Source organism: Harpia harpyja, chromosome 2 (assembly GCF_026419915.1).
Source record: "Harpia harpyja isolate bHarHar1 chromosome 2, bHarHar1 primary haplotype, whole genome shotgun sequence".
NCBI classification, from domain to species: domain Eukaryota; kingdom Metazoa; phylum Chordata; class Aves; order Accipitriformes; family Accipitridae; genus Harpia; species Harpia harpyja.
Window position 1 is genome coordinate 1276516 of NC_068941.1, and position 25817 is coordinate 1302332.

Sequence of the window (25817 nt, forward strand, 5' to 3'; positions counted from 1 at the left end):
CCTCAGCTAACAATCTCCTTCTTTAATACCACATCCTGCCGTGCTGGAGAGCACTCAACGTTGCTGCCCTTTCTTCCACTTCCTCGTGCAATTCACAGAAACTTCCCCCAGGACTCTCCGGCGAGGGTGGGCTCATGGCCCTACCCACGTCCTCCCCGGAGGCAGGCTCCCCACGGTACCCCAATGCAAAGCCACCCTCCTGACGATGCTTGCCTGGCCCCACGGGACAGAAAGGGGTAGGTGCTTTAGATAGGAATCCCTAAAGAAACCGAGGCCAGAGCTCAGCTGTTGTAGTCAGTGCCATTACACTAATTTACCCAGCAACATTACTGTGGCCCTTTACCCTCGATACGATAGTGTTTCACCTACGCTCCACATAATTTTATATATTCAGCATACCACGTCATTGGTAGATGGGCAAAATCATCAGATCATCACTCTCCTCTATAACGTTTCCAGGATTGCAGCCCAGCACGGTCCATACGGAGGAGAACACCCAGCTCCTCGCTTTCCAAAGGCGTATGTAGCTACTCGTTCATTCTGCAAGTGCTCCAAAAGCACTCACTCTAATAAGAAGAGAGAAAAAAATGTTTAAATGTGGAGCTGCACTCAAGGTAGCAAAAGCTGCATCACTGCTGTTCAATAAGTTTTGGTGGTCTCCTAGCTCAATCACAGAATGCACTTGACTTTGAGAATGTGTGCAATTATGTGCGCAGTGTGGCTGCTGGAAAAATGATGTCTATACTTGGGAAAATACAGGCTTTTTTCCCTCTAGTGTCTTAGAGATTGAGCTGAAAAAGAGCGAGAGCAGGAATCTTCCTATTAAAAAAAGCCTCCACAAACCAAAATGCCACTGCATGGTGGTTTTAAAAGCTAAAACGTGGCTACCTCTAATACCTGGAATGTTAGCTACGAATCTTCTGTTTTCTTCATTCCATGCGACTGCTGGACAACCAGTTTTTTGCTTACTATAATAAAGTGACTTTCTGTAGGCAGAGGTGATTTTTAATTGCTGACTGCAGCCTTCTTTTTAAGGAGCACTGCGTACTACAATCAGGGCAAATAGAACAGCTAGTTTTGGTAGTGGAGGAACAATCTTTTATAGTCACAAGGCAAGGCAAACTTCCTTGAGATGGTCTCGTACAGATGGAGGGGCAACAATTTGGGGTTACCTTTAAGGATCCCCTAACAGGATCTTGGCCATGAAAGTCTGGCTGACCTAAAGCGTGTTGGCGCCAATGAAAGTTGCAGTGGGTAGTTTGACTAACTGAGTTTGTTATATATCCCTTTCCTCACCTTAGCGGCTTGGGTGTGAAGTCACCTTGGAGATGCGTATCACAACTCATTTGAAAGCACATAGCATGTGAGTAAATTATATGGTACTGCACGTTTTGAGGGATTGCAGTTTCACATGAGGACTGGGAGCATGTGACAGAAATAGCGTGTTATTTTCCTTCTGTGCTGCATGTTATTTCCAAAAGCGTCCAGAGTAATAGAGAAATAAAGGACATGTGAGGACTGTTTGGGAATTTTCTCCTCGAAGTGCAGCTGAAGTCTTAGCTTTTTACTTTATAACCTTCCTTGCACAATGTTTTTTTCAACCTGGTTCCCAAGCTGAGCAGCTGGTGAGGCGGGTAAACACACACAGATGAACAGGGCATGGATGGATTTCATCTCGGCAGGAAAATGCTGTGAGCTGCCTGGAGCTGTCCCCTGCAGGAACCCAGGGAAATCCCCTTGGCCAAGAAGGGTCCTCTCCCATCCACACTGAACGCTTTTTGTCTCGGCATCTTTACAAAGACATGTACAGTCCACGGTGGGATAGAGGAGCTGCCGTGTTGTTGCTGCATGCCTGTTTCTCCTCTCACGCTGCGTTCGTCGGTTTGTTGGTGCTCGAGTCCTATCATCTGATGTGAGAAACAAACACAAGTTTTAGAAATGAACATATGCCCCTGCTCTCATGTCCACCACGGTCATTGGGGGTCACACACTCTGTCCTCCTCCTGCCTGACAGCAAGTGGATCCAGAGCCCCTGACTCTCTCTGATCTTAGATTAACAGGGGCAGGATGAGACAAAGGTCAAATTCAGGCCCGGTAGGGGCAAACTGAGCAGAAATGGCGCACAAAGAAGTTCCTGATTTCTCTCTGAGCCAATACGACTTTTGTCTAGGGCTGATCACCTGCTCGCCACGAAAAGCCCTTTGCCTGGCTGTTGGAGGGACCCTTTACTGTCCATCCAAGTCGCACGCAGGTTTGCGTTGCTGAGCTCCCTGCAGCTGCAGCAGAGCAAAGGGTCTTTGGCATAAGCGAGACTCGCAAGATTTCCCCTGATGTGAATAGTTTTCTTTCTGATTCACCACACCGTCAGGAAGAGGAGGGCATCTGGTACCGCCCTACCACAGCTGAGTTTTTGCCTAGTGCCTTCCCATCAGTGCATCAGGTGGTAAATTTTCTTTACCTATTTGAAGTCATTTCGTATGTGAAGAAACAGTGAATCACAAAGAGAAGCCTACAGCAATTAGAAACTCCTTTCCTCTCACCTTTGCCAAAGCTAGATTTTTTCCCTAGAACAAAGCCCAGGCAAGCCTTCCTACGCACAACAATGATTACGTAGATCACTCTGGATTTTGTTTTTTTCACAGGCCATGAGCAAGCAAAGAAGCTGAGGAGAACACTCTATTTCATGGGCATGTTTGTTATGCTTCCTTGGAAATCCCATTGTTTGCTGGTAGTGCCTGCTTTTGGCTACGAGTGCTGTGCCCTCGTGACGTCGGCTGCCTTTAATTGTGCCAGGGTGCTAATAAACAAGCATGAAATTTGGCAAACTAGAAAGGTACCGCTGGAATAAGTCAGTCCTGGCAGTTTGGGCATTCATTTCAATGTGCTGAAGTGGGATTGGTGAGCGGGTGCTTTGCGAGGCTGCTTCCAGTCGCACACGTCCATCCGTCAGCGAAACCTGTGCAGGCAGCGCACCTTGTGTCCCCTCTTCCTTGCGTGTTGCGTGTGTCCCTGGCAGGCTGGAGCGTGGGGCCAGTGCTTTCCCAGGAGAGGACTGCTGAGAGACACCATATGAGTAAGGTCTCGTTTGCATAAAGATTGCACACTCATGCTGTGAAGGAGGTTTCCTAGGCACAGTCTCATTTCCTTCTGCAGGTATGTTTGCCTTCATGTAGGAAAAACCCTATTCTTGAAGTCCTTGGACAGAAACCAGTTTACATTGGCACGCCACAACGCCGTCCTGGCATGTTTGGGTCTGCCCAAGTCTGACTGCATGGAGGCACACTCTGCCCCTCTGAAGCAAAACTGAATCTCTGCTTTGAGTTGGATTCAGGTAACCAACTCACGTGAGCTGTGCTTTGCCGACGCGAGGTCTCGTTCCGCTCCTGAAAAGCTTTTCAACGTCACCGATGCACCAGCGTCTGCACGGCTCCTCCCCTCCTTGTGGGCTTCACCCAGGAGGTTTCAGTGGGAGCAGAGGTCTGCTTCGAATGGGGAGGGAGGAACCTGGAGGTGGCGAATGCAGGCTGAGCGCTTCGGTCTCCACCACCCAAAGCTTTCCTCGAAGCGTAGATCTCAGCTCTGTTCCCTTGCCACGGTGAGAGGTAACAGCTACAGCAGGTGAAGTAAACTGGTTTTGGACTAGTGCAGGAGCCAGTGCCGGAGAGCAGATGCTGAGAGGAGATCCTGGTAGCGAGAGGGATTCGTATCAAAACCAGCTGCCTGGTAGGGAAAGAGATCGTTGTCTCTATTCCCTCTCACCTGGGTGATGTGGATCTGAGTTACAGAAGGGCAGGATGGATTTATCTGCCCCAGGGACCCCTTTAATGTACAAGCTTTTGGTAACAGGATTTGTGCCCCTCCGCCCCCACCCAGTGTCTTCTGAAGTCTTTGCTCAAGGTTTACCTGCCTTGCTGATAATGAACGATCTCATTCATTCTTGACTCCAGAAAGTTATTCCCAAGCTTGCCCAAGGTGCCTGGGACTAATGTGTTTCTATGTAAAAAGAGAGAGAAAATTCAATGGCATTTGGCTATAGTTACATTATTTTAGGATTTAAAGACATACTGGCTTAACATGCATGGAATAGGTCACTAAGCGTTGCAGCCAGAAAGCCAGTTTTCCCCCACATTAGCAGAGTGGTGGCAAATAAAATAAAAAACATTTAAAAGAAGGAGCTGAGCTGAAAAAAATGCACAAGACTTTGTATAAAAGTTCACACATGGCCGTACAGTGCCAATTCAAGAGTCACGTTTCAAGTATTCTGACCCCTACGAATGCCAAATTCTTCATTTGGCAGGTGTTAAGCACTACACATTAAGCAACACAGTAAGTAACTGAAAGGAGGAGAGCCAAGGCTGCTCAGGGCCCTACTGACCTACAGCAACAAGCGGCCTCGCACTCAACTTTAGAAATGCCTCCGCAAAAGCAATTTTCACACAGGCTCTGTCCCATCCCCACTGCTAAACGCAGAGTCAATATTTTCCCGGCGTGCACCCACAGAGGCAGAGCCGTCACGCCTGTGCCCTTAGCCCCGATGGGGTGGTAGCTCTCATCCCCACAGCCCTTCCCCAAAGTCCGACCCCAGGTCTCTGCGAGGTTTTTCAGACTGATTGGACTTTGCCTGATGGTCCGCTGCCTGCGGCTGCCAGGTGCCACGTACCCATCTTGCTGTCCGTCCCTGTGCTCCGCAGCGCTGCCAAACCGGCTGTCCCTCACCCGGCGATCCCAGGAGCCAGACATTCCGTGCCATGAGTGGGGCGTAAAGGCAGCCTCTCCATGACCCATGAGCTCTGGTGCTGGAATCGACGACTCCCTGCTGTACCACCGGCGAAAATCTGCAAGGGAGACCGACAGGTCAAGCATCACTTCATCAGTAAAGAGAGGGGAGTCCAGGGGACAGCTTTCTCTGACACAGCGCTGCACCACATGCTAGGAGAGCCAAAAACCGCATGCATGCCATTTCCTCGCCACCCATGACTGCCAAATTACTGCCGCAGCAATGGGAGATCTTGCCAACCTGGGTGTCTGTCGGTGGGCTAAATGCGTCAGGGCTGAGGTCATTGCCAAATCCCTGGGAGGACATGGTGACTCTTGCATTCTCAGACCATGAGCTTGAGCAGCTCGTTTTGAAGTTGATGAATTTGCAGGAAGGGCGGCTGTGGGGTGAATAAAGTCCATCATATCACTTGGCATCGCTTCCAGCCTCCGCCAAAGGCAGGCTGAGGTTCAGGGTACCCGCGGCCGTGAGGGACAAGGCTGACAAAATGCTCTCGGTGGCTGCATAGCTCTTGAGCAGCTGATGCTAGCCTTTGGTTTGGAAAGAAAGGAAGACTTGCTGGTAAATATTGGGAAACTGAGCCTTGCAGTAATGATTAATCACTCCGAGGACAGCACGCACAAGGAACGGTGAGAGCCTTCTAGAGATGCCGTGCATTTCAAATCAGGACTGGCCAAAACTATGTGTCTGCCCCTTCGGGGAGGTCCGGCTTTCCAGTTTCCATTTCTATTCCAAAACAGGGCATTACATCATCATTACGTCATCATTATTTTTTCCATGTTGGGGTTGGCAATGCTCCAAATTTTGCATTAAGAAAATGAGGAAAGCCTTAGTTTCCACTTTTTTTGATGCATACAAAAATATCAGTTTTCGTAAGCTCAGAATGTTCTCTGCTGTTTTGAGGATGAGCACGAAACGCTGCTTTTCCACAGGAAATTTCCAAGCTAACTCCCCATGACAGGACATGGCAGGGCAGCTGCGCTCCCACCCGCCTCTCTCCCTGCTGCACCGAGTATGTTATGTGAGCCCCACGCACGCCAGTTTGGAATGACGCTGATGCCTCACGCAAAGAAATGGGAATCTGGAAGTGAGGGGTGTAGTCTTCGAGGTGACCACTAGGTGGGAATGAAACCAGTGCTAGAAATGTCATGGGGCACTGAACCATTCAGGAATACCGACTGATGAACGGGGTTTTTTCCCATCTGCTTGATTTGAGCTCATTGGAAAAAAACAGCTTGGGTGAGTTGGAAAAAACCAAGAAGTTTTGACTAGTGATGAACTGGCTGAAATGAAATATCCCGGTTCAGTTATCCCAGAGGAAAGAAAAACTAACTAAATAAGTGAGTACCTCTGGAGAAGAAACAATCCTACGTCAGATTACTTGTCTGTTTCAGAACCTGTATTTTCCACCAGAAGAATCCTTTGGGTGGAAAAATTCCCAGCGAAACTTCGCTGCAGAAGGAGCGCCCTGCATCTCCACAAGTGGAGCGGCTGACTTGCCTGGCTGTGTCAGGTTATCTGCAGGGGGATGTCGTCGTGGAGGCAACGGCTGAGGAGGAATGACGTGAGACAGGACAAAGGAGCGGTAACCACAGCATCGCCTGGGACAGGGGCACTGCTCGGAGCAGTGGGAGGCTGGCCGGGGAAGACAGCAGCGGTGACCGGGCTCTGGTAGCCCCGACAGCAACCTTTCCCCGGTGGGGCCTTTGCAGCCCCCGAGGGCGGGGTTGGGAATACCCTTTCCTGGGGGTTCTTCCCATTTCAAAGACAAACATGTTACTAGCGAGAAGGAAAGGAGCTGGTTAGAAACCAGGCTGCCTGAAAATGACAGCTTGAACTCAGTCTGCTGAGTTTTCCAGCTGTTGTAAATCCAGTCTCATTTCTGGTATTTGACCTTCATCATTTAAATGCTCCTGTCCTACTGGTGAGCTTTCTACAGGGGCTGATATTTGCTGTGCCTTGGTCTGCTCTCTCAATGATGCTTGTTCTTGGCATGGGTGGGCTGAGCAGGCGGACCTCCTGAAGGAGCTCCAAATGTTTGGGAGGCCACAGGGGCACCGATTTTGTGAGGTCCTGAGTTCTCCTGTTGCCTCCTGACTTCAATACTGTGTCTTTTTTACAGTCTAAAATCTCACCATCTTTTCTTGCCCTCATCTAAGCCCTATTCTTCCCTGATTTTCCATCCCCTTATTACAACACTTCAGTCTGGTTTCCATCGCCCCCCTCTCAGCAGTGACCTGAAGGCTTATCGCCCTGTTGTTGTATGTGTCCAGATGGATATTCACCTCCCATCAGCTAGTCTTCTCTCCTGAAATTAACCCCTGTTTTCCCGCCTCTACCGCCTAAATGACAGCAGTTCTGGGAGAGGCAGCTAAACTGGCTTCTCTTCCTCATTCGTGTGGCTTGTACAACTGCCTCGGCTTCCCGTTATAATGAAGGGCATCGACAACCAGCCTGACAAACCGGAATAGAAGGAGCCACCATCACAGGACCACTGCCAAATGTGCATGGACAAATGGTGGTTCCCAGTTGGGGCTGGTCCCTGTTCACTATTGCATCTCGTCTGCTAAATTCCTACTGGGTTTTCCTATGAAGAGGCTGATGCCCTCTGGTGACTGGGTTGGAAGGATCAGACTGGCATCCACCAGGGTAGGGCAGAGAAATTTCTCAATATTTTTTGATCAGTTGTTTTAATCTCCCAGTTTGCTGGGAACGCTTTTAATCATACAGGACGGAATTATATAATGGGAGTGTTGGAGTAATTTAGGTTTGGCACCAGCTTGATTAAAATAATGATGACTATTTGTGCAAGACCAAACTTCTACATTTACTGATGGAACACCTTCCATCTGTCCTTCCTTCCATCCATCCTTTCTTCCCTCCTTCCATCTGTTCCATCCATCCATCCAACCATCCTTTCTTCATCATAAACAAAAAGGAGTACTGCTACTGACCCAGCCCAGATTTGCAACGAGTGCGTGATTTGTAAGTCTTTCCAGCCCATTTAACCTCCTCTCTCTCCTCCCTGTGCTCCACACCTGCCCTTCTCATGAGCAGCCCTGAGACGAGGTGCCAGATGCACTGTGCAATCCAAGGCTTGCCTCAGCAGGGACTAGGACCAGTTGTCCAAACGTCCTCCGCCTCTGTGATGTAACCCAAGACTGTCATGGAGGCTTCCTCCAGCTCTCGGCAAACTTGTGACATGACCGGCTGACGCACTGCAAGGAAACCCACTGAGGGGGACACATGACTCACAAAGGCTTGAGATTTCCGAAGCGCCTCTAGTGACATTACCACGAAGCACGCAACAGGCAAGACGGCATCTAGAGAGAGAAAGGTCAGCCTCCCAAGTTAAATGCATTGCCGTGTCATCTGTTGCGCGGGCCACGGATGAAGAGTGTACTAAAGGAGGTTTGGTTTTAACCCCTGCAGTAGCCACGGACATTGTAGTAATGGTAATTCCCGGTTTGGTAACAGTGAGCACACCACAGAGGCTGAAAAAGTTTCTCGAAGTGATAAGGTGAGGGATGGCTTAAGTTGCTGTGACCACTCCCTTTCTGATCTCTTTGAAGTTTTGTGGCAGGCTGCTGCTTTTGGAAAGATTTTTCTTCTAATGCCCTCTTACAAAAAGTCAGATATGTTGCGACCAGGGGAAATATTAACACCAGCAACATTTGCACGGACGCATACCATTTCAGAGAGTTTACAGCAAGCCTTACTTCAAAAAAGCACCGTCCTTCCACAGAGCACCAAGGGAGGAGTTGTTGCCATTGCTTTCTAGGTCAGACAGCCCCAGGCTTGAAAGCAATCATCAGTTGTCCTTTGCCTGAATCCCAAGAGGCTGGAATGGGTTTCGGATAAAATATACAGATGTGTGGGCAAGAACTCCACAGCAGGGTTACCGACGGGGCAGGTCTGGGATGGGGTAAGTTTTAAAATGATAGGGAGATGTCAAATGGAGCACCACTGCAGCTGACGGGAGCTGTGGCTGCCCAGTCCTCCAGAGAGCTGCCAGCAAAAGCATCCCAGGCGGAAAAACTGCACGGCGATACGTTGGTGGCCCTGAGGACACGTAGATGGCTGCGTTATCAGGTGGGTCTCTCCAGTACCAGTCTTTAGCGCCTGTCCCCCCCCGTTTCACGCACCTACTGTGCCGTGACGCAGTCTGACACGGGCATGGGAGAACTGCCCTGGCAGGAGCCTGTAACGCTTGTGCAGGAGGCAAAGCTGTTCAGTAAGGAAGGCTTAGGCAGGGCAACCTGGGAGGCACACCGCAGGCGCTCTCGCCAGCGGAAAAAGAGTTGCAGCCAAAGGTGACTCTGACGGTGGGCGGTGCGGGTGAGGAAGAGCTGCACCAGAAGGATGGAGGTGGTGCCAGCAGAAACCATGGAAAGAATGAGGGAGGTTCACTCTCCGAGACAAATCATTTGGGGTGTGTCATCAGGACCCAGCTGCGTGGTTGCCGGACTGGCAATCTACGTCCAGCCGGCACAAGCTGTTGAGGTGGCAGGCTGGTATGTGGCCCCAAGCTTTTCAGTTGCTCAATCATGTGCAGGAGTGAGAAAAACACAGGGTCTGGAAGGGCTGTTATGGGCTGGGAGTAAGATGAGCAACAGGATAGGTGGAGAAAGCCCAAGCCAAATGAAGACAGTCAGCCAAAATGTTAAGACAGATAGAAGAAAACCAAACAAATCCTGCACAGGCCTGAAAGCGGACTATTCCCCTTAGATTTGCCTGACCCAAATAGCAAAAGGCATGATGAACCCCAGGCTGTTGCTGCTACTGCAGTTTAAAACTTCTGCAAGTGCAGCAATGGGCATATGGACCCAAGTGCTGCAGCGGCAAGATGCGTCTTAAACAACTGTGGCTGCTCAGGTGCAGAGGGGCTAGCAGCAAGCCAGGCAGGGGTAGAGTCTGAAGCTTTTCGGCCACTGGAGCTCTAGTAATGGAACCTCAAATACACGGGGTCGTCATTAACAAAAGGTGGGGTGAGAGGACCGAGTCCCCTTTTGTGATGCTCCTGCCAAGCGGAGCGGAGGAGCGGAAAGGGCAGTGTCTGCGAGTCGGAGCAAAAGCTCGGCCGGGCTGTGCGTGCCTCTGGGCTGAGTCTCTCCGGGGCGTCCAGGAAAAGTTTCTGGTGAACGAACAGGGACCAGCCAGAGCAGTTCACGGACAGGCAGGGAAGCCTGAGGGGGGAAAAAAGATGCGTCACCACGTATCCTAACTGGATCACAGCAAGAATGGAAGGAGGCTCCAAGAATTGATTTTTGCCCCATCTTCCCACTGGGAAAGGCTGCACTAACGAGGCTGTGGCTGGAGTTGCCATTAGCTGTCACCAGTTACCCGGCAGAACAGGTTCCTGTGTGACAACAGGATTACAGGAGGAGAGAGGAAGCGAAAAACTGAAGAGCAGCTAATAAGGGCCCTGTGACACAGGGTTAACCCAGTTAACCGGGAATGACCAATGATCTCCTCCTAACTTGATGCTGACGGGAAACACGAAAGACCAGGCGGACCAGGGAAAAATTTGTACCGACCAGACCCACCTTAAACATTGACTGACCCGCACCGAGGACTGACTAAGGACTGATCTGTAGCACTGCCAAAAACATGCGCTTAAGTTATCTCAGAAGATGGCAGAAGGTAGCCACGGGCTACCTGCACAGACCCAGCACCTTGTGCATAAACGCTACAGGATAACCCAGTGTTTGAAAAAGATGGGCAAGATATCCCACGGTCAGATCAACACAGGCTGTTCTGCGATAGACCTCAAGTCGAAGAGCAAGATCCAGCTTGCCTGCAGCCATGAGGACCTATGCAAAGGGCGTCCCTTCTACCTCTGCGTTGCCTTACTTGATCTGGAAGATGTTCTTGTCTTTGATCCATGTCACTTGGTCAAGCTTTCCTCCTGAGAAGTGGCGATGAGCAAAGCATCGCCTACTTTGGCTGAGCAGGCCTGGGTCCTGACTGCCCTTCATTTACCTGCAGGCCTGCGGCAGGCAGAAACGACACTGCGGCTGCAGCGTTGGGAAGCTGGTGGTGTACCTGCCAGAGAAACCACGAAAGCAGTGTGTGCTAGAAGGTCTGTAGTGAACGCAGCGGAGTGAGCAGCACAGAAAGAAACTCAATTCCAGGCCGAAGCCTTGCAACCAGAGCTCACAGGCAGCAGCCTGGAGCACCTGGGCTCTGCTGCTGTGCGCTGCTGGAGCAATCTATCATGTGTAATGTCGGTCTGCTCGGATCACACCTTTGTTTTGCTAAGTAGACATCCCTCCTCCTCATCACCTCGTGCACTCCCCACTGGGGAGGGAAGTGCAATGAAAGCTGGCAGATTCTGGGCAGAGCTGTTTCATCACACCCCAGGTCCGCCTTAACACACCTTTGCAGTGGCTGGTGCTTGTCAGAGGAAAGATAGCAGAGAAAGTAAGTCCAAGCCAGGAAGCAAGTATCAAGCTGGGAAAGAAGCAGAGCTATCATTTCACGAGACTCATCTTTTCCAAAGGAAGGGGTACAGGCCACACGGTGAGGCCAGAGCACTCCAGCAAGCCTTTCCCACCTTGCCTCCCAGCCCCCACTACAGGGACCCTCCTCAGGTCCCATTCACAGCCCCCCTGTTCTCCAGACACACTCCGACAGCTACATTCCCAAAGACCGCTGCTGGCCGAACGACTTGCCGCAGCCGGCCTCCTTCTGCCGGATTGCTGTGCGTTGTGTGGACGAGCTCACATGTTCCCTCTCATGGCATATCACAGACAGGCTTTACTCAACAGGATGATGCAAGACAGATTTAAAGTCCTGCTACCTACAAGCTCAGCTGAAATTTCTTACGGGACAACACACAGCAGAAAAGCAAGGAAAGCCACTTTTGAGAATAAGATCCCCCCCTTTCATTTGCTTGATCTCACGGGCATCTAATACAGGAAGGCAGTTTAAGAAGAGAGGGAAAGAGCCAGTTTATGCCTCCACAAGGGCCTCTGGCTGACTGAGAGCTTCTGAAATAGCACTCTCGCTTTGTGATTTCTCAGGTCACATCACTCTTCCTTACAAAGACCCCATTGCACAGATCAAGAGATCAGAGGTCTCACACCCATAAGCACCAAGCAACGCAGGCCGACGCAGCTCGCGTGGACCTCTGGCAAAGGCCGGGAATGATGCAAAGGTTCTGCTTTTTCTTTTTTCACATCTTGTGAAAGTGTGAGAAGTGATGGGATTAACAGGGATGATTCAGATACTGCAAGAATCCCTCCTGTTCACCGGGAGCCACGCTCAGGGTGCAGCTAAACCCAGTGGACTATTCTATCGTTATTTTAGACCAACGAGGTATCTACATTAAGCCCAAACTGAAAACCTCTCCTTCCCCTGCTCCCAGCTGTATGAAAGACACTATGGCAGAAACACAATGGGGAGGACTCGAGTCCCGGTACTGGTTTCTGAGGGAGCCTTCTTCCTGTAGCTACACTCATACCCTGAGCTGCCATATGTTACGGCGTTCAGCTGCAGAGACCGATCGACTTGTGCTGCTGCCTCCCTGCTGCAATCCAAAACATACCCACCACAACTTCCCTGAAGGTACGGATGAGCCGAGATCCATGCTGCTGTCATGCAGTACATGTTGGATAGGCTGTGCTAGGAGCTGCGCTCCTTTTTCCTTTAAGTTGTCCCCCAATTACGCCAGCTAATAGCTACGTTCATTGGAACTAAGGTGCACTGATACATATTATTAGCGATACTATGGTTTCTCTCTCCAAAAATAACTGCTGGGGCTTCAAACATTCTGCTCAGCCAAGCCATGCCAAGTTTCACTTCAATCAAACCACACAGACATTTTGACTTTGTCTAGAACTTTTATTTCAAGGAGTAGAATTGTTTTAAGCATATTCACAAGAATAAATATAAAATTACTCTTCAGAGTAAGAAGATGAGTTTTTATAAAAATATATCTCTATCCCACAGAACCACTTAGGTGGGGTTCTCACTAGGAAATATTATTTAATAAAAAAATAAAACACTGAAAATAAAATGCTTGACCTATACTGATTGGATCACCAAACAATTGAAATTTTTAAAAGGATATAAATATTGTAAATATTGTTAACAAAAATAACATTTAAATAGATGGAAAGCCACTGAGTCCATGCAGATGAAGGGAACGGTGTAGGAAGCCACCGTTTCTTCTACAAGGCACCAACTTCCTTGTATTCGCTGGCGTTCGTTTGTCTCTTCTTGCTTCGGTACCTGGAAGCAGAAAAGAGAAGTGTGAGTTCTGGAAAGCCAGTTGTTCCAAATGGCTTTTGGGGGACTGAAGGGAGGGGGGGTGAAGGAAGTAAAAAAAAAAAAAAAAAAAAAAATGCTGTATGACCTCCTCACGTTTGTTTTAAACCTCTAGCAGCTAGGCTCTGTCTCTGCTCATTTCCAGGTCTGAGAGAACTTGCATGCAGACTCTCATTTCTCAACTCTTCACTGAAGATTTCACATCTGCATTAAAGTCTTGCTGCTGGTACTAGGTTTGTCTTTGAGAAATCCTGCTGGATCCTTCCCTGCCACAGGGCTGAGTACTCTAACCAACTAGGCCATCTTCTGTTTGAGATGATGCACCATCGAGTCTCCAGGTAGGGAAGAGCAATTACAGTGGTTACCATCTAGCTGTCAGATCTGTGAAGGTGAGCTCTCCCTCTGGGGGTTGTGCCACCTTCTAGGCTCTCTGACAGCTGCTTAGGATTAGTTATTAGCCTGAAGAACGACTCCTGCTGCTTGTGGGTCTGTTAATGGAGAAGACTACTGTCCTCCATGGTAAAGCGGATAAGGCAATGCTCGTGATATCACAGTCACCACAGTAACACGCAGATAAACAAATTAGCTAGTATTAATCCAGTTGCTCTCTGGTTTCTGATGACTGGCGCAATGGCATTACCGAGAAAAGGAACTAGAATTTTCCTATTCCCTGTCTGCTCTCTCCTTGACCTCAACGGAACCCCTAAGACGGACTTTAACCAACCTATACAGTCCTCCGTCAGGGTTAAAAGGCATATGAGGGTGCTGTTGCGTAGCGTGCAATTTGCGTTATGCTACGCAGTCAGCATGCTTCCTTTTTTGAACACTTCACTAAATGCAGGCTAGCAGATCTGTATATCAAACTATGTCCATGCAGTCAAGTGAGTGTAGGTATCCCAGTCTATCTGGAGATACTCAGCAGACATCTTACTACACATACAGCTGACTCCCTTTCCTGACCCTCGAAGAAAATCCTTCTTACCTTCTGCAGATGTAGTAGCTTGCAATAGAGACGGCAGTGAGGAAAAGTAGAACTATGATAACTGTCAGTGCCACATACTCCTTACTGAGGGGTTGTCTGACAAGTTCTGAATGCACACATCGGACGCCAGAGAAGCCTACGTCACACCTGAGGATAAGAGACACAGAATTAGAGACGTCACTGTGGGGTTACACTTTAGCAGTCCACAAAGCATGCTATGCTGCTGGCCTGCTGTTTCCTCAGGGACAAGCTATTTGAACTGATATAACTCGAGCCCATGTGGTCCTAGAAATGGTTGCAAATTCTTCAGGTAAAGGAGGAATACCCTTAAAAATGCATAGAGGGTCATTATTTTGTAGGCTGAATCAAAGGGGAGACTTTGCTACTTTGCCTGAGGTCTGGATCTCACACTACTGTAAATACAGATGAACAGGGAAGCACATCGGAATGAGCGTTCCAAGTTTAAGTTGGGTTGGTGACTAATTTCAGGTGTTTAAGACTCTCACTCAGGTTTCACTGGAGCCAGCACACGTGCTTAACCCTTGCTTAAATACAGCTGAGGTGTATTACAGGTACACTGCTCCTCTTTAAGTTCTTGTGAACATTTAAATACTTTGCTGGATTGGTGTTCCAGCTAAGTGTCAACAGCAGCGAGGTCAAAGGCCACATACAGTTCATCTCAAAGCCCACCTCAGGGAGGTCTGCAGGACGCATTGCGCCCTGTCCATACCTGCAATAGTGCTCATCCAAGTCCACTATGTACACGCACTGTCCGTGGAAGCAGTAGTCCTTCATTTCAGGCTTGCATCTAGTTATCCCAACTTGAGCCACACGTGGACTGTTCTCTGTCTGGACTGCAAGGAGATTTTGTTAGCATCTCATCAGTCTTATTTCCCCTTTCTATTTCCCAAGCAGTGTACAAGCTTTACAAGTACGACTAACAGTCTCACTACCAAGGGACCTCCAGTGCAGTAGGCATTAAAGCAGGCGAGCATTCTGAACAGGGAGAGCATTCTCCTAGGCCAGAGTTATATTGGCTTTTCCTTCAGGAGTTCCACACAAGCTATTTCTGCTTTTACAGCAGAGTTCTCACCTCAGACAAAGCTCTTCCGCTGAAGAAGCAATATTCAAGGAAATGCAGGCTAAAAAATGCTTCGTGTTCAACAACACTGAGCACTTTGCAGGACGTTGGCCATGTTGCTCAACAGAAAAATTATTTCCAAGGGCACCTCAGTGAGTCCACCAGCGCAAGGAAGATGGGAACCAAAGACTTTTTAAATGACAAGAGAGCTGTGCAGTACACTTACTTAGTGCTGTTGTGCAGTTCTCCATTTCACCAGGCCCACATAATGGGATCACTGTTGTGCCCAGGACTCCTTGCAATAGGTAACCTATAAGAGAATAAAAAGAAGAGTCAAAACTAGATGCTTTTCAAGTACAGTTAAGTATTTCAGCTGGAGTACTCATGAAGTTAATACAAGAACGGAAGTATTTTATCTTAGTAGTAAGATGAAAAAATATAGGTCTGAGAGATCTGCTGTCTATATTATATAAGGCAGCCCCGAGAAACATCTCTGGAATACAAATGTAGAACAGATTTCAAACAGAAACTCACTGTCTGTGACCACCCCTCACCCACACTCTGAGTGAAACTGGGCAGGAACAGGCTTGGAGAGATTACACAGGAGAGGCAGAAATTAGGCCATCGCTGATTATGTTAGCTTTCTGACTAGTCTGGTATGGCACCTGTGCAAGGGACGCAGCCAAGGCTCCACAATTAGGCATGACAATCCAGCATTCATCGCAGGAGGAGTTCTTTTGGTGATCAAAATCAAGATGTCCTTGAGTCACAAGGGTCCACAGGGAGAGAACTTCCTAGGACTCAGCAAGTCAGCGCAGCTGGTGACTCAGCACACCAGGTCAGCGCTGAGCCAGGCTCAGCGCCCCACCACTGGCTTCCGAGACCACATACCGCTCAAGGTAGGCTTAACGAGAAAGCTGCTCTTTATCAGCAAAGAGCTTCCTCAGTCCTGTACTTGCTGTAACCAGCCTGAAAAGCTGGACAGTTCCTGCACTAATAAACACTCTCATGTTGGAGTTTTTCAGTTAAAAGACCACTTGGAAAGACAGCTAACACAAGATACCAAACCCCCTTCATCCAGTCACTCGGTTGGAGAGGTTACTGACCACTTTACAGATCCTGGGCCAGCGTTAACTTATCTCAGCAGAACCCCAGAAGAAAACGGGTACATTTCTGTCCTTCCTTCACTATCCACACTAAAGAAAACTACAGCTCTGCAGGTTTGATGTGGGCACCAGACATAATAGGAGACTGCACCACACAGGCTGAGGAGTCTGGGTACTGGAGCCGTGGCTGCACTTCCTTGGGGGGCAAAGGCCCTCCCTCCTTCCCTTCTCTCAGAGATTCAGTGTATAAAGCATTCTGACGTCTTTTGGGCTGTACGTTGCTGCACAGGCACAGCTTTCAGGTACTCTACTAGTTAAATGAACATTTCCAAACAGGATTTGAAGGCCAACACAAGTCCTTGTAGCTTCATGGCTAGCCCATGAGGAACAGTCAATATTTGCCCCAGCTGGCCATGAAATCCACTTGGCTAACACTCCTGCTGTGGTCACAAACTAACCTGCTCATGAACTGCTTAGTCATCAGCCCCATTCCACAGAAGTCTGTAATTTGTGTCTTTGGGCTGTTTGCCTCTATTAACTTGTCAGGTCATGCATGTCTAATGGAGGGAGTGTGCCTTCATAATTTCTTGATCACTCTAATTCAACTCCAGTTAATAGAAAGTTTCATTACATCTCAGAGTTAAATCTAGTAGTGATTGATGGATTTCCTGCAGCTCATCTATTTCTGGGTGATCAGTAGACTTCCTTTAAGCTTTATTCCAGCTAGATACAAGAACAGCAGGAACATCCATCTTGGAGGGACAGGAGGTTTTTGCATGTGTGTTTGTGCTTCTTTAAAAAACACCATTCCTTCTCCTCACCTTCCTCTCCACCACACTGCTTGCAAAGCTAATAAGCCAGGTTGCCACCAAGCTTTAGAAAAGAGGACAAAGACTAGGTCTACCAAAGTGAGAGCCACGGTAAGAGACCAATGATGCCAGCATCTTGACTTGTACAGGAGACTAAGCTGGAGACATCTGCGCCTGCTAGCATGACTCAGCAGGACCTGCCTTTCACTCCAATGGGGCAGCACCAGCAAGTTTACTTTCAGGGTGGGATTTTTTTTTTTTTTTTTTTTTAAACAGCACTATGCTCACTATAGATTTCATCAGGAGCAGCAGTTGAACACTTCTGTGAGGCCAATTTGAGTCGCCACAACAGACAGTTAAAGTGTTTGAAGGATGAGGCCATCAGCTGACAGTGACAGCTCAGTTACTGCCAGAACGGCGGGCTTTGAACTTCAACCAGGGACCCGGTGTCCCAAATGATGCTGGGAAAAGAAGATTTACCGAGTCAGTCCTTCTTCCCAGGACCTAGACGGACATTTTAGAAGTGCTCCATGGACTAAGCTGCTCCCTCGGCAGGGAGCAGCTGCGGCACAGGGCAGCTCTGTCCCACTGAGTATATACCATGTCATTCCAAGTAGCGATGCTGAAATCCTGAGACTAATGAGAGTTAGTGACCTGAGTCTCCCTCCTGTTCCCCACGTACTGCTGCTATCAACTCCATGTGACGCGCTACGGCAAGATTTGGTCTCCGGGCCACACGATAATAATGAACATAAGTCAAGGCAAAATATGCTACAGGTACCTGATGTATCCACTTCTATTGTACTTAGTTAAGTAGACGGATTAAGCCAGCTGATGATCTCTTTTAGCCTACATATGTTTCAGCTTGCATACTTCCTTGATCCGAGCATAATTTGAGCAGTTGCTTTTTAATCTGAAGTTCCCTGTTCGAGAGTTACCAGAAGCTGGCTTTTGCATCTGAGAAACTCAAACCTAGGTACATGGAAGAGACTGATCAGCTCTTCTCTTTGCTCGAGAAGGAGGCACCGCTTTCCAGCTAGAGGAAAGGCCAGAAGTCAGACACCTGTGAGGGACAAATTAAAAATAACCTCCTCCTACCACACCGAACAAAGGCTTGCCCCATTCCAGCCATGTGCAACAACCAATAGCCTCCTCCGCCTGACTGCAGACACACAGGCCGGAAAGGCTGGAGCACAGGCGTGGATATTTGCTGACACCCAGCAGTATTTTCTGCATTTGGGCAAAGTTCTTCCTGCTCCACACTGTTATATTTTGCCCTTTCCCCCATGCGCATACTTCTCCTCTGACATCAGTGGGAGGGGGATCCTGCAAGAGGATAAGGGATCCACACACTGCAACAGCAAAGGAGAGCCTTTCCCAGAATAATTATCAGATGAGGTATACTAAACACAGGACCTGGAAGAGGTAGTTATATTTTTATTCCTTTGCCTTTCACTAAGCAAATACTCTACAGGGTACAAGATAACAGTAATGAGATGGTGGATATTCACGTGTGCCTCGCAAGAATGTGAGTGCTACGCTTACTGCTACAGCACTAGCATACACGCGCAACACCGTCCAGTACTGCGGGAGTTGCTGTCAGGTTAACGCTGACAGCAGTGGCTATTACCGGAACAGGAATAATGCTGCTGTTTAGTCGTCCTTCCACAAAGGATGAAAGTAAAATGAGGGACAGAGACTGGCTGCCTTTGCTTCCTGCAGCCTTCATCAGAGATGACATGCAAGGGCTAATTATCAGTTCATCCACTGAAAGCCAGCTATAGTTTACAGTTACAGGACAACTGCTAAGGAAGAAGGATGCACATAACTGAGAACTAGTCTCTTTGCAAGATTTACACCCATTTTAAAGGGGAATTGAAAGGTTTCGGAAAGGTCCATCATCACTTGAGTTGGCTTGGCCTGTCACCCAGATCACTAGTCTTGTACTAGTTCATCTGAAGAAGACCCCATGATGCTACTTCACATGTGGCATCTCTGCCACAGTGGCAGTGCCTACACTTTTCACATAGGTCGCACTTTCAAAGCAATGCCAAGCACAGAAGTGTCCAGGTGACACACACCTGGAGGATCTCAGCCTATTTTTAACTCTAGAGACAGATCAAGGTGGATCCCCGTTACCTGATCTTGGACACCCAGACCATGCCTGACTAAGACCTTCTTTGTACAGACTAAGCAGGAAACACGGAAGTTAGCCAGTCTGTCCTACTGGCTTTGTGAACACCGTTACTACCACCGTTTAACTCTGGTGCATTGCCCTCCGCATTTCTCTGCTGCTAGTCTCCCTAGCTAGCCACAGAAGTTTGCAGGCCACCTCAGACAAAGCACACACCTCTGGCCACAAAGGTTAGGTGCGTGGTTGTGTTTTAGATGAGGATCACAGAAATGTAGAGTTAGCCATGAAAGCCTTGCAAACAGCTTACTCTTATTCAAGATTTGGCTGTGCAACTATACGCCTTGCTCACATCACTCACAGCATCTCTAGAGTTCAGGTTACCTATGTAGGCTAAGTATTTTTTCCTGGGACAGTGGAAACGGTCATTTGAGATAATTTTAACCACCTCAGACAGAGCACACCTCCCCATTCTTGCACTCAGGATACATCATCTGGCTGCTTCTTCATGTTTTGGGTAGGATGTACACGGTGCCTAGTTGCCTGACTATGCCCATTGAGGCAGGTGCCCGACACTCTTCTTCCTGAAATAACGACATACAGGATGTATGGGTTGCTCTTCTCACCCATGTGAAAGGAGACGGTATCAGCCCTTTCCACCCCTCGTCCCCCTGCAGTCTATGTGTGTTTGGCCTATTGTCTAAATGGAGGCACCAGATGCGATGGTACTGAGAGATACGCTCAAATAAACTACTCTTACAGCAACTGGACAGAAGTATCTATACATGTTTCTGGGAAGTAGCGTCCAGGCTCCCCCATCTCACGTTTTGTACCCATGGCTTCGGAACTGCCGACTCAAAGTCACGGATGCCCGGGGCCAGGCCAGAGCAGCTCTAAGGCACCCCTGGAAACACTAGCCTCTACGGGAAGACTATCGCTCCAAAATTGCTACAGGCCCACGTGATCATCTTCAACATTGTGCCAGGACTTACCCTTAAGCAGAGATAATGCAGATAATTACGTATTATGTGCACCCAGTCATCCCAGTACTGCTTCCACCCCTGTGGAGACCTACACACCGGCGAACTTACTCACGTGCTACCCCTGTGCCTGGGCCCCTCTGCATTCCATGACATGCATGGGGGCAGAGGTCCCTACACCACAAAAGAAGCGGAAATCCATTACTGCTTCCAGCCAGACACATCAGCCACTGACAATCTCCACATCTCCAGACCCAACAACCTTTATGCTCAGCCCTCTTGCTGATGGCCAGACAAATGTGACGCAGGAAAACATACGGTCACCAGCTCCTGAAGCTATCCAGTGAATCTGGAGATCCAAAGCCTGCCTTCCCCACTGAGTGGGCATTACAGTAACTGCAAGGGGACAAGTGCAGGAAAAAGCAGGGCCTGGGCTTGGCTCCATCACCGCCACATCACCATGTGGCTGGCATAGCACCGTGGCTCCTCAGGGGTGAGCGACGGCTCTCTCCCACCACTGCCTTTCTGCTGCACAGTCACCAAGCCCACGATAGCCAGGATATGAAGCTGGCAATGACTGTCACTTCAGTTAGGCTTCAGCCATTCAGCAGAGAACCTCTTAAAGTCTGACGTAACGCCAGCTACAGACAGTCTTCCCAGCTTCTGCCGGTGGCACCGACTTCTGCTTACACTACAGACCTGGGAGGGAAAGGCAGCAAAGTGCTCCTACAACTCCTTATGATGCCATCTAGCTATGACTAATCTATCCCTTAGTATTAGATTTTGTGCCTGCCCCAGAAATAAATAAATCCATATACGAATCCATAAAAACCTACCAGTTCCTTCCCAGTTTTGTGCAGTTCCCAGCCAGTTTTGTGCAAAGCATAGCTGAGTCACAGACGACAAGATCTTTAGCCCACTGTCCTGGCAAGTAAGATGCTGTGCAGCAGCTGATCCATAAGCTATTATGGAAATACCTGGCCAAGATGAAAGACAGAAACTCATGCTGCAGTGGGCTTAGCAGATGAGGGAACACCTGCTCCCAAAGAGAAGTCTTGGGAACTAAGCTTCCCTGTCGACTGTGACCCTGAGCCCAACATCATGAGTGTGAGAATATGCTTTGCCATTAAAGCAGCGTGTGAGGACGCCAGGTCTCGGTCCTGCCTCAAACATTTGCTGCCCACACAGTTCGAGTCACCTCGCAAGGTCAGCTCTCAGCAGTCACTGCCAGAGCCCAGCGGAGGTGTGTGGCAAGGATCAGTTGTTGGTTCACAGCACACCCAGGCTCCAGGACTCTAGATGCTCTAAGGATACACGTGTTCACTTTGGACTTTCAGGTAGCTTATGTCATGCATACTCCAGAGTAACACGCTGCCAATGAGGAGATGGACAAGTGTCAAGCAGAGGGAGGCCACAACTTGTTTTGTTACCATAAGGAAGTCTCTGCTGCCGTGGGGATTCACCTGCTGAGCTCACCCAGAGCACGGCCTGGGTGAAGGCAGCAGGACCAGACCACAGGCAAGACAGGACAAGGTGGAAGAGAACAGACTGCACTGCCTTGAGCAGACTGTGCTGCGAGCAGAGTTGGGGAGAAGGGGAACGAACATTCACCACCGCTCCATCAGAGGGCACGCCTGGGCATCGCCCAAGCAGCAAAACGTCCCACCACAGCACGCCACGGAGCGAGACCCGTGCGCTCCGCTCCCCAGCTCATACAGCCGCCCAGGTACACCCATCCCTGCCCGTGACTTCATCTCGGAGGAGAAACGCACCGGCTTCACCCGAAGGCAAGCTGAGCTTTACGTTTTGCCAGAGATTTTCCAGCAGCTACGGAACGCCCCAGCCCCACCACCCGGCAGCGCCCGATCCCCCGCCAGCCCCTGCCCCGGGGTGGGGGGCAGAGGAGCCGGCTGCCCCCCGGAGCGGGACGCAGCGGCTCGCCACGGCCCCCCCCCCCCCGACCCGCGGAGGGGGGACACGACGACGGCACTCACCGAGGAAGAGCAGCAGGCTGCGGCCCCGCAGACAGCCGGCGTCCATCGCCCTCGCGTCCCCGTGGAGAAGAGGAGGAAGAAGAAGAGAGGGAGCAAGAGGAGGGAGGCGGGCGGCTGCGGCGGAGCGGCGGGAGCGCTGTGGGTGCCGGCCGCGCCGCCCCGGACCTTTATGGGCCGGCGGGAGAGGCGGGGCGCCGCTCGCCGGTGATGAAACCCCGGCTCGGCTCCGGGCAGGTGCCCGGCCCCGGCCTCCTCGCTTCCTGCCCCGCCGCCCCCCGCGGGCCGGGCCGGGCCGCGCCGCCTCCGGCGGGCAGGGGCGGGCGGGCGCCCTCCCTCCTTCCCCCCGTCCGTCCCCCCCCCGGGCCCCTGCGCCCGGGGGCGATGCCCCGACGGCGGGCAGGAGGCTGCACCCCGGCCCGGCTGCCCCAGCGCTTCGGCGGGGCGAGGGGAGACCCCTCCGGCTGCTGTCTGGCTACGTTGGGTTCTCCTTATTTTAGCAAGCATTACCGCAAATTGTACGTGGGGTCATAAAATCACCCGTCCCCTCCGAGCAAGCCGGCCAAGGCACTGATGCCCGGGACTTCCTGAGGCAATGGATGCCCATGGCTGACCGCACAGCCTCGGTGCCGCTGCCTTCTGCTTGCTTGCTTGCTTACCCTAAATTTGTCACTGCCAGGCGTAACGGTGGGAGACCGTGCCGGTTGCAGCGTGGAGCCAGAGCCGAGCGCTGCCCGGGTGGGCTCTGCCCGCGCGCAAGGGACCACTGGGCCACTGCGCTGCCACGAATGCCGCCTGCCCACGAACCAAGGTCTGGAGAACACCTCGGGGCGGGCAGCCAGAAGCTTGCTGCCTTCCCTGATCTCCCATCTCCTGGCCTTTCTGAAGTGACCCTCGGCACGCACGTGCTGCTGCCGGGGAGCCTCGGCGCTGGGGGCAGAAATGCTCTATTAAGTTACAGCACAGGCCGCAGGAATGCCAGCCAGCACCTCATCCGGCACCTGGACCGGCCGCGATGGTCCCAAGGTCAGTGGGTGCGTACGCCGCATTGCCCCTCCAGCCCTGGGGCCCCGTCACAGCCCGGAAGCATGGGCAGCTCCCGGTAGCAACAGATCTTTCAGTTACTTAGACAGCAGTCAACTCGGTATGGCTACTTTTTAAAAAAAATTCCTTTCAAGCATCTTGTCAAAGCCCACGCGCTCTGTCGCTAGGGTAGTCAAGGCCTCATTCGGCACTTAGATCCCATCATCGCGTAGCCGAGGGACACCCCACCCCCAAATCCTTACTGTACACATTTGCCTGAAATACAAAGGGTGTTTTATCTAAACAAGTTGCCCAGCAATGGTGGCTATTTCTTTTCCTTTTAAAGCAAAAACCTTCTTCCTCTGCCTTACCGCTTTCCATCGTCAAAAAAGGCAAGGTGATACCCCATTTATTGCAGAACTGATAAGCCTATCTCATAGCGTAAGGAATTTGAGTATTGACAGTGAGGTGCAGTTTAATAGCTGATGACTCAAGTACCAATAGTTTCTCCATTTTATAAGCCGTTATCGATACAAGACAGTTAATTGTAGAAGATACTGCAGAACACGATATACTACATCACCACGTTCGGATTGCAATTATAAGTAATAAACACATTAATTCAGGGAGCTGGAATAGATCTGGTACTTACAAATCATAGTCCTCCTTATGTTGGGAGAGTTTTCTTAGGTCTACAGAAGCACAGAGATGCTGAAATGAAAAAAGGTGTTACTACAGAATTTTTTGTCAGCGCCATTTATTAATTATCCAAATGGTATGAGAGTTGGCAAGATAAATGTAATAAAGATCAGCATTAAAGTAGCATTTAGAAGTTCATCCTCCACAACTAAGTGGGCATGATATAGCCAGAATCTTTTTCTAGTCTCCTTTCGCCCCCCCTAACATTAGGGTCACGGTTTACCCCCATACAATCAGTATACCACTTTTAAGATTAGCAGATGATAGCTTTTTTTGATGCCGCATGACTGTTTTCATTGCTGCTTTAATTGGGGCTGATCCCCCTTACTAAGAATTTTACTGCCTGCTCTTTCAGGGCTCGTAATGAGTAAAGGAAGGAATTGCAATGATTAGCAAAGCCTATCTGTGTGTGGGCATACAGATGCCTTAAAAAGCAGCATCACTGTAGAACTTCGACTTTATAATTAATTTCACCCTTAAATTCCTGCATGATTTATCCTCTGAAAGACAGCATTTAATTATAGTCTTGTACCAGTATCCAGATACCAAGTAACGCTGACACAATTGGAGCAATTAATTGGAATTTCCTCTTTCAGATTTGAATATATGGAAAACAAGTATCATACACGCATCTTTGTTTCATCTTTCTGTAATGTTCTTTGTCTCACGGTATGTGGTTCCGCATCTGGCATCCCCGCTTGCGGCTTTCACCATCCTCTCCTCCACGTGGAGGCTGCCTGGTTGAATAAAGTTGATACATACCTTAAGAGCCAATTTTCAAAGAGGCTATTCACACTGAGTAGTGCCTCCTGCACCGACAGGTTCATTGTAAGGCAGATTCATTGCATCCCACAGATCTGAGTACAGAGTGACATGTCTGTACAATGCTGAGAGGTAGCACTGATTGGGCAACGGAGCATCACGGGTGCATTTCAGCTAGTGGCCTCAATTTCAGCTGGGGTGAACTGGCACGCCCAAGTCAAGTCAATGATGGATTTATGCCACTTGGCATCAGACCAGCGAGTAGCCCCCAGAATGCTTTGACATTTCAGAATTTTCTTCTTTACAAAGCGTAACAAGTATACGAGGAAATACCTTAAGAACTTGTTCAAAAGACCTACTTGCTTTTGCTACCTTGCAATGGCTTAATAGCCATCTTTAAAGAAAACCTCTTTACATAGTACATAGGCTCAACTCAAGTCCATGATGTGCTTAATCCTCTTTCAATGACGCAAGTATTCATATCTCTTCTTTTTTTTTTGGACAGAGCAACAGATTCATAGCAGTGATTATTTCAAGGGTATGGGTTGAGCTTTGTCTACTAGTTTAGCTATCACTGATGACACAAAAGATATTCTATGAACGACATACCCTCTTCAACTTAGAGAGGAAAAAATACAGGTTAAACGTACATTTGTCTGTGCTTGAAAATACTTTTCCTCATGGTGGTTTGCCGTAAATACACATGCGTTCACAGCAATGAACTGTCACTTTACGTATGTGTTTTTACATAACTAAAAGCATACAAGTGACTCTACTACTTACTTTAGCTCCTTTCTGTAGGACGTGCATCCAGTTTTATGTATTGCCATCATGGGGATGGATCTGCATTGGTTTCGTCTGTCGAGAATAAGACCTATTTGCAAAATCAACGTTTCTTTGTGACAAAGCATTTTTGAAACCGGAAGAAAATCATTCCTAGTCTTGCACTGAAGCACTTGGCACTGTTACACACACGCATAAAGTAACAAAAGGCAGCATTTTCATAAATTCTTGGGAAAAATCAGCCAGCATTTTTGAAAACAGCATGAGTGCATATGTCAGTATGCGAGTAAGACAAATTTTTATCTACAGCAAGCTTTCATTGCACAGCATGAGACATTCTCAAGAAATTCTCTCAAAAGACCAGAAGGCTAATTGGAGTGCAGCTCACTTGACAGCATTTTCATTTGAACTACAGAAGATAT

At 49.2% G+C, this 25817-nt stretch overlaps 2 protein-coding genes across 4 annotated transcripts in view; both read right to left on the bottom strand.

The window, feature by feature from the left end:
* Positions 1-12355: 12355 nt before the first annotated feature.
* Positions 12356-25817, bottom strand: part of EPGN (epithelial mitogen) — a 43650-nt gene continuing 30188 nt past the window's right edge. Inside the window, exon 6 of one of the 3 annotated variants that reach the window (XR_008238813.1) lies at positions 12356-12369. The gene's annotated coding sequence lies outside the window, so the exon portion shown is untranslated. Of the gene's footprint in view, positions 12370-23819; positions 23863-25817 lie in introns of those variants that run through there. The other 2 variants (XR_008238810.1, XR_008238811.1) reach the window with 2 other exon arrangements.
* Positions 12602-22447, bottom strand: EREG (epiregulin). Its single transcript, XM_052811841.1, has 5 exons — positions 22132-22447; positions 15338-15421; positions 14761-14884; positions 14031-14177; positions 12602-13012 (listed from the first exon to the last, which is right to left on the bottom strand). Exons 1-5 carry the CDS (start codon positions 22175-22177, stop codon positions 12952-12954), a joined length of 462 nt encoding a protein of 153 aa, XP_052667801.1. The 5' UTR covers positions 22178-22447; the 3' UTR covers positions 12602-12951.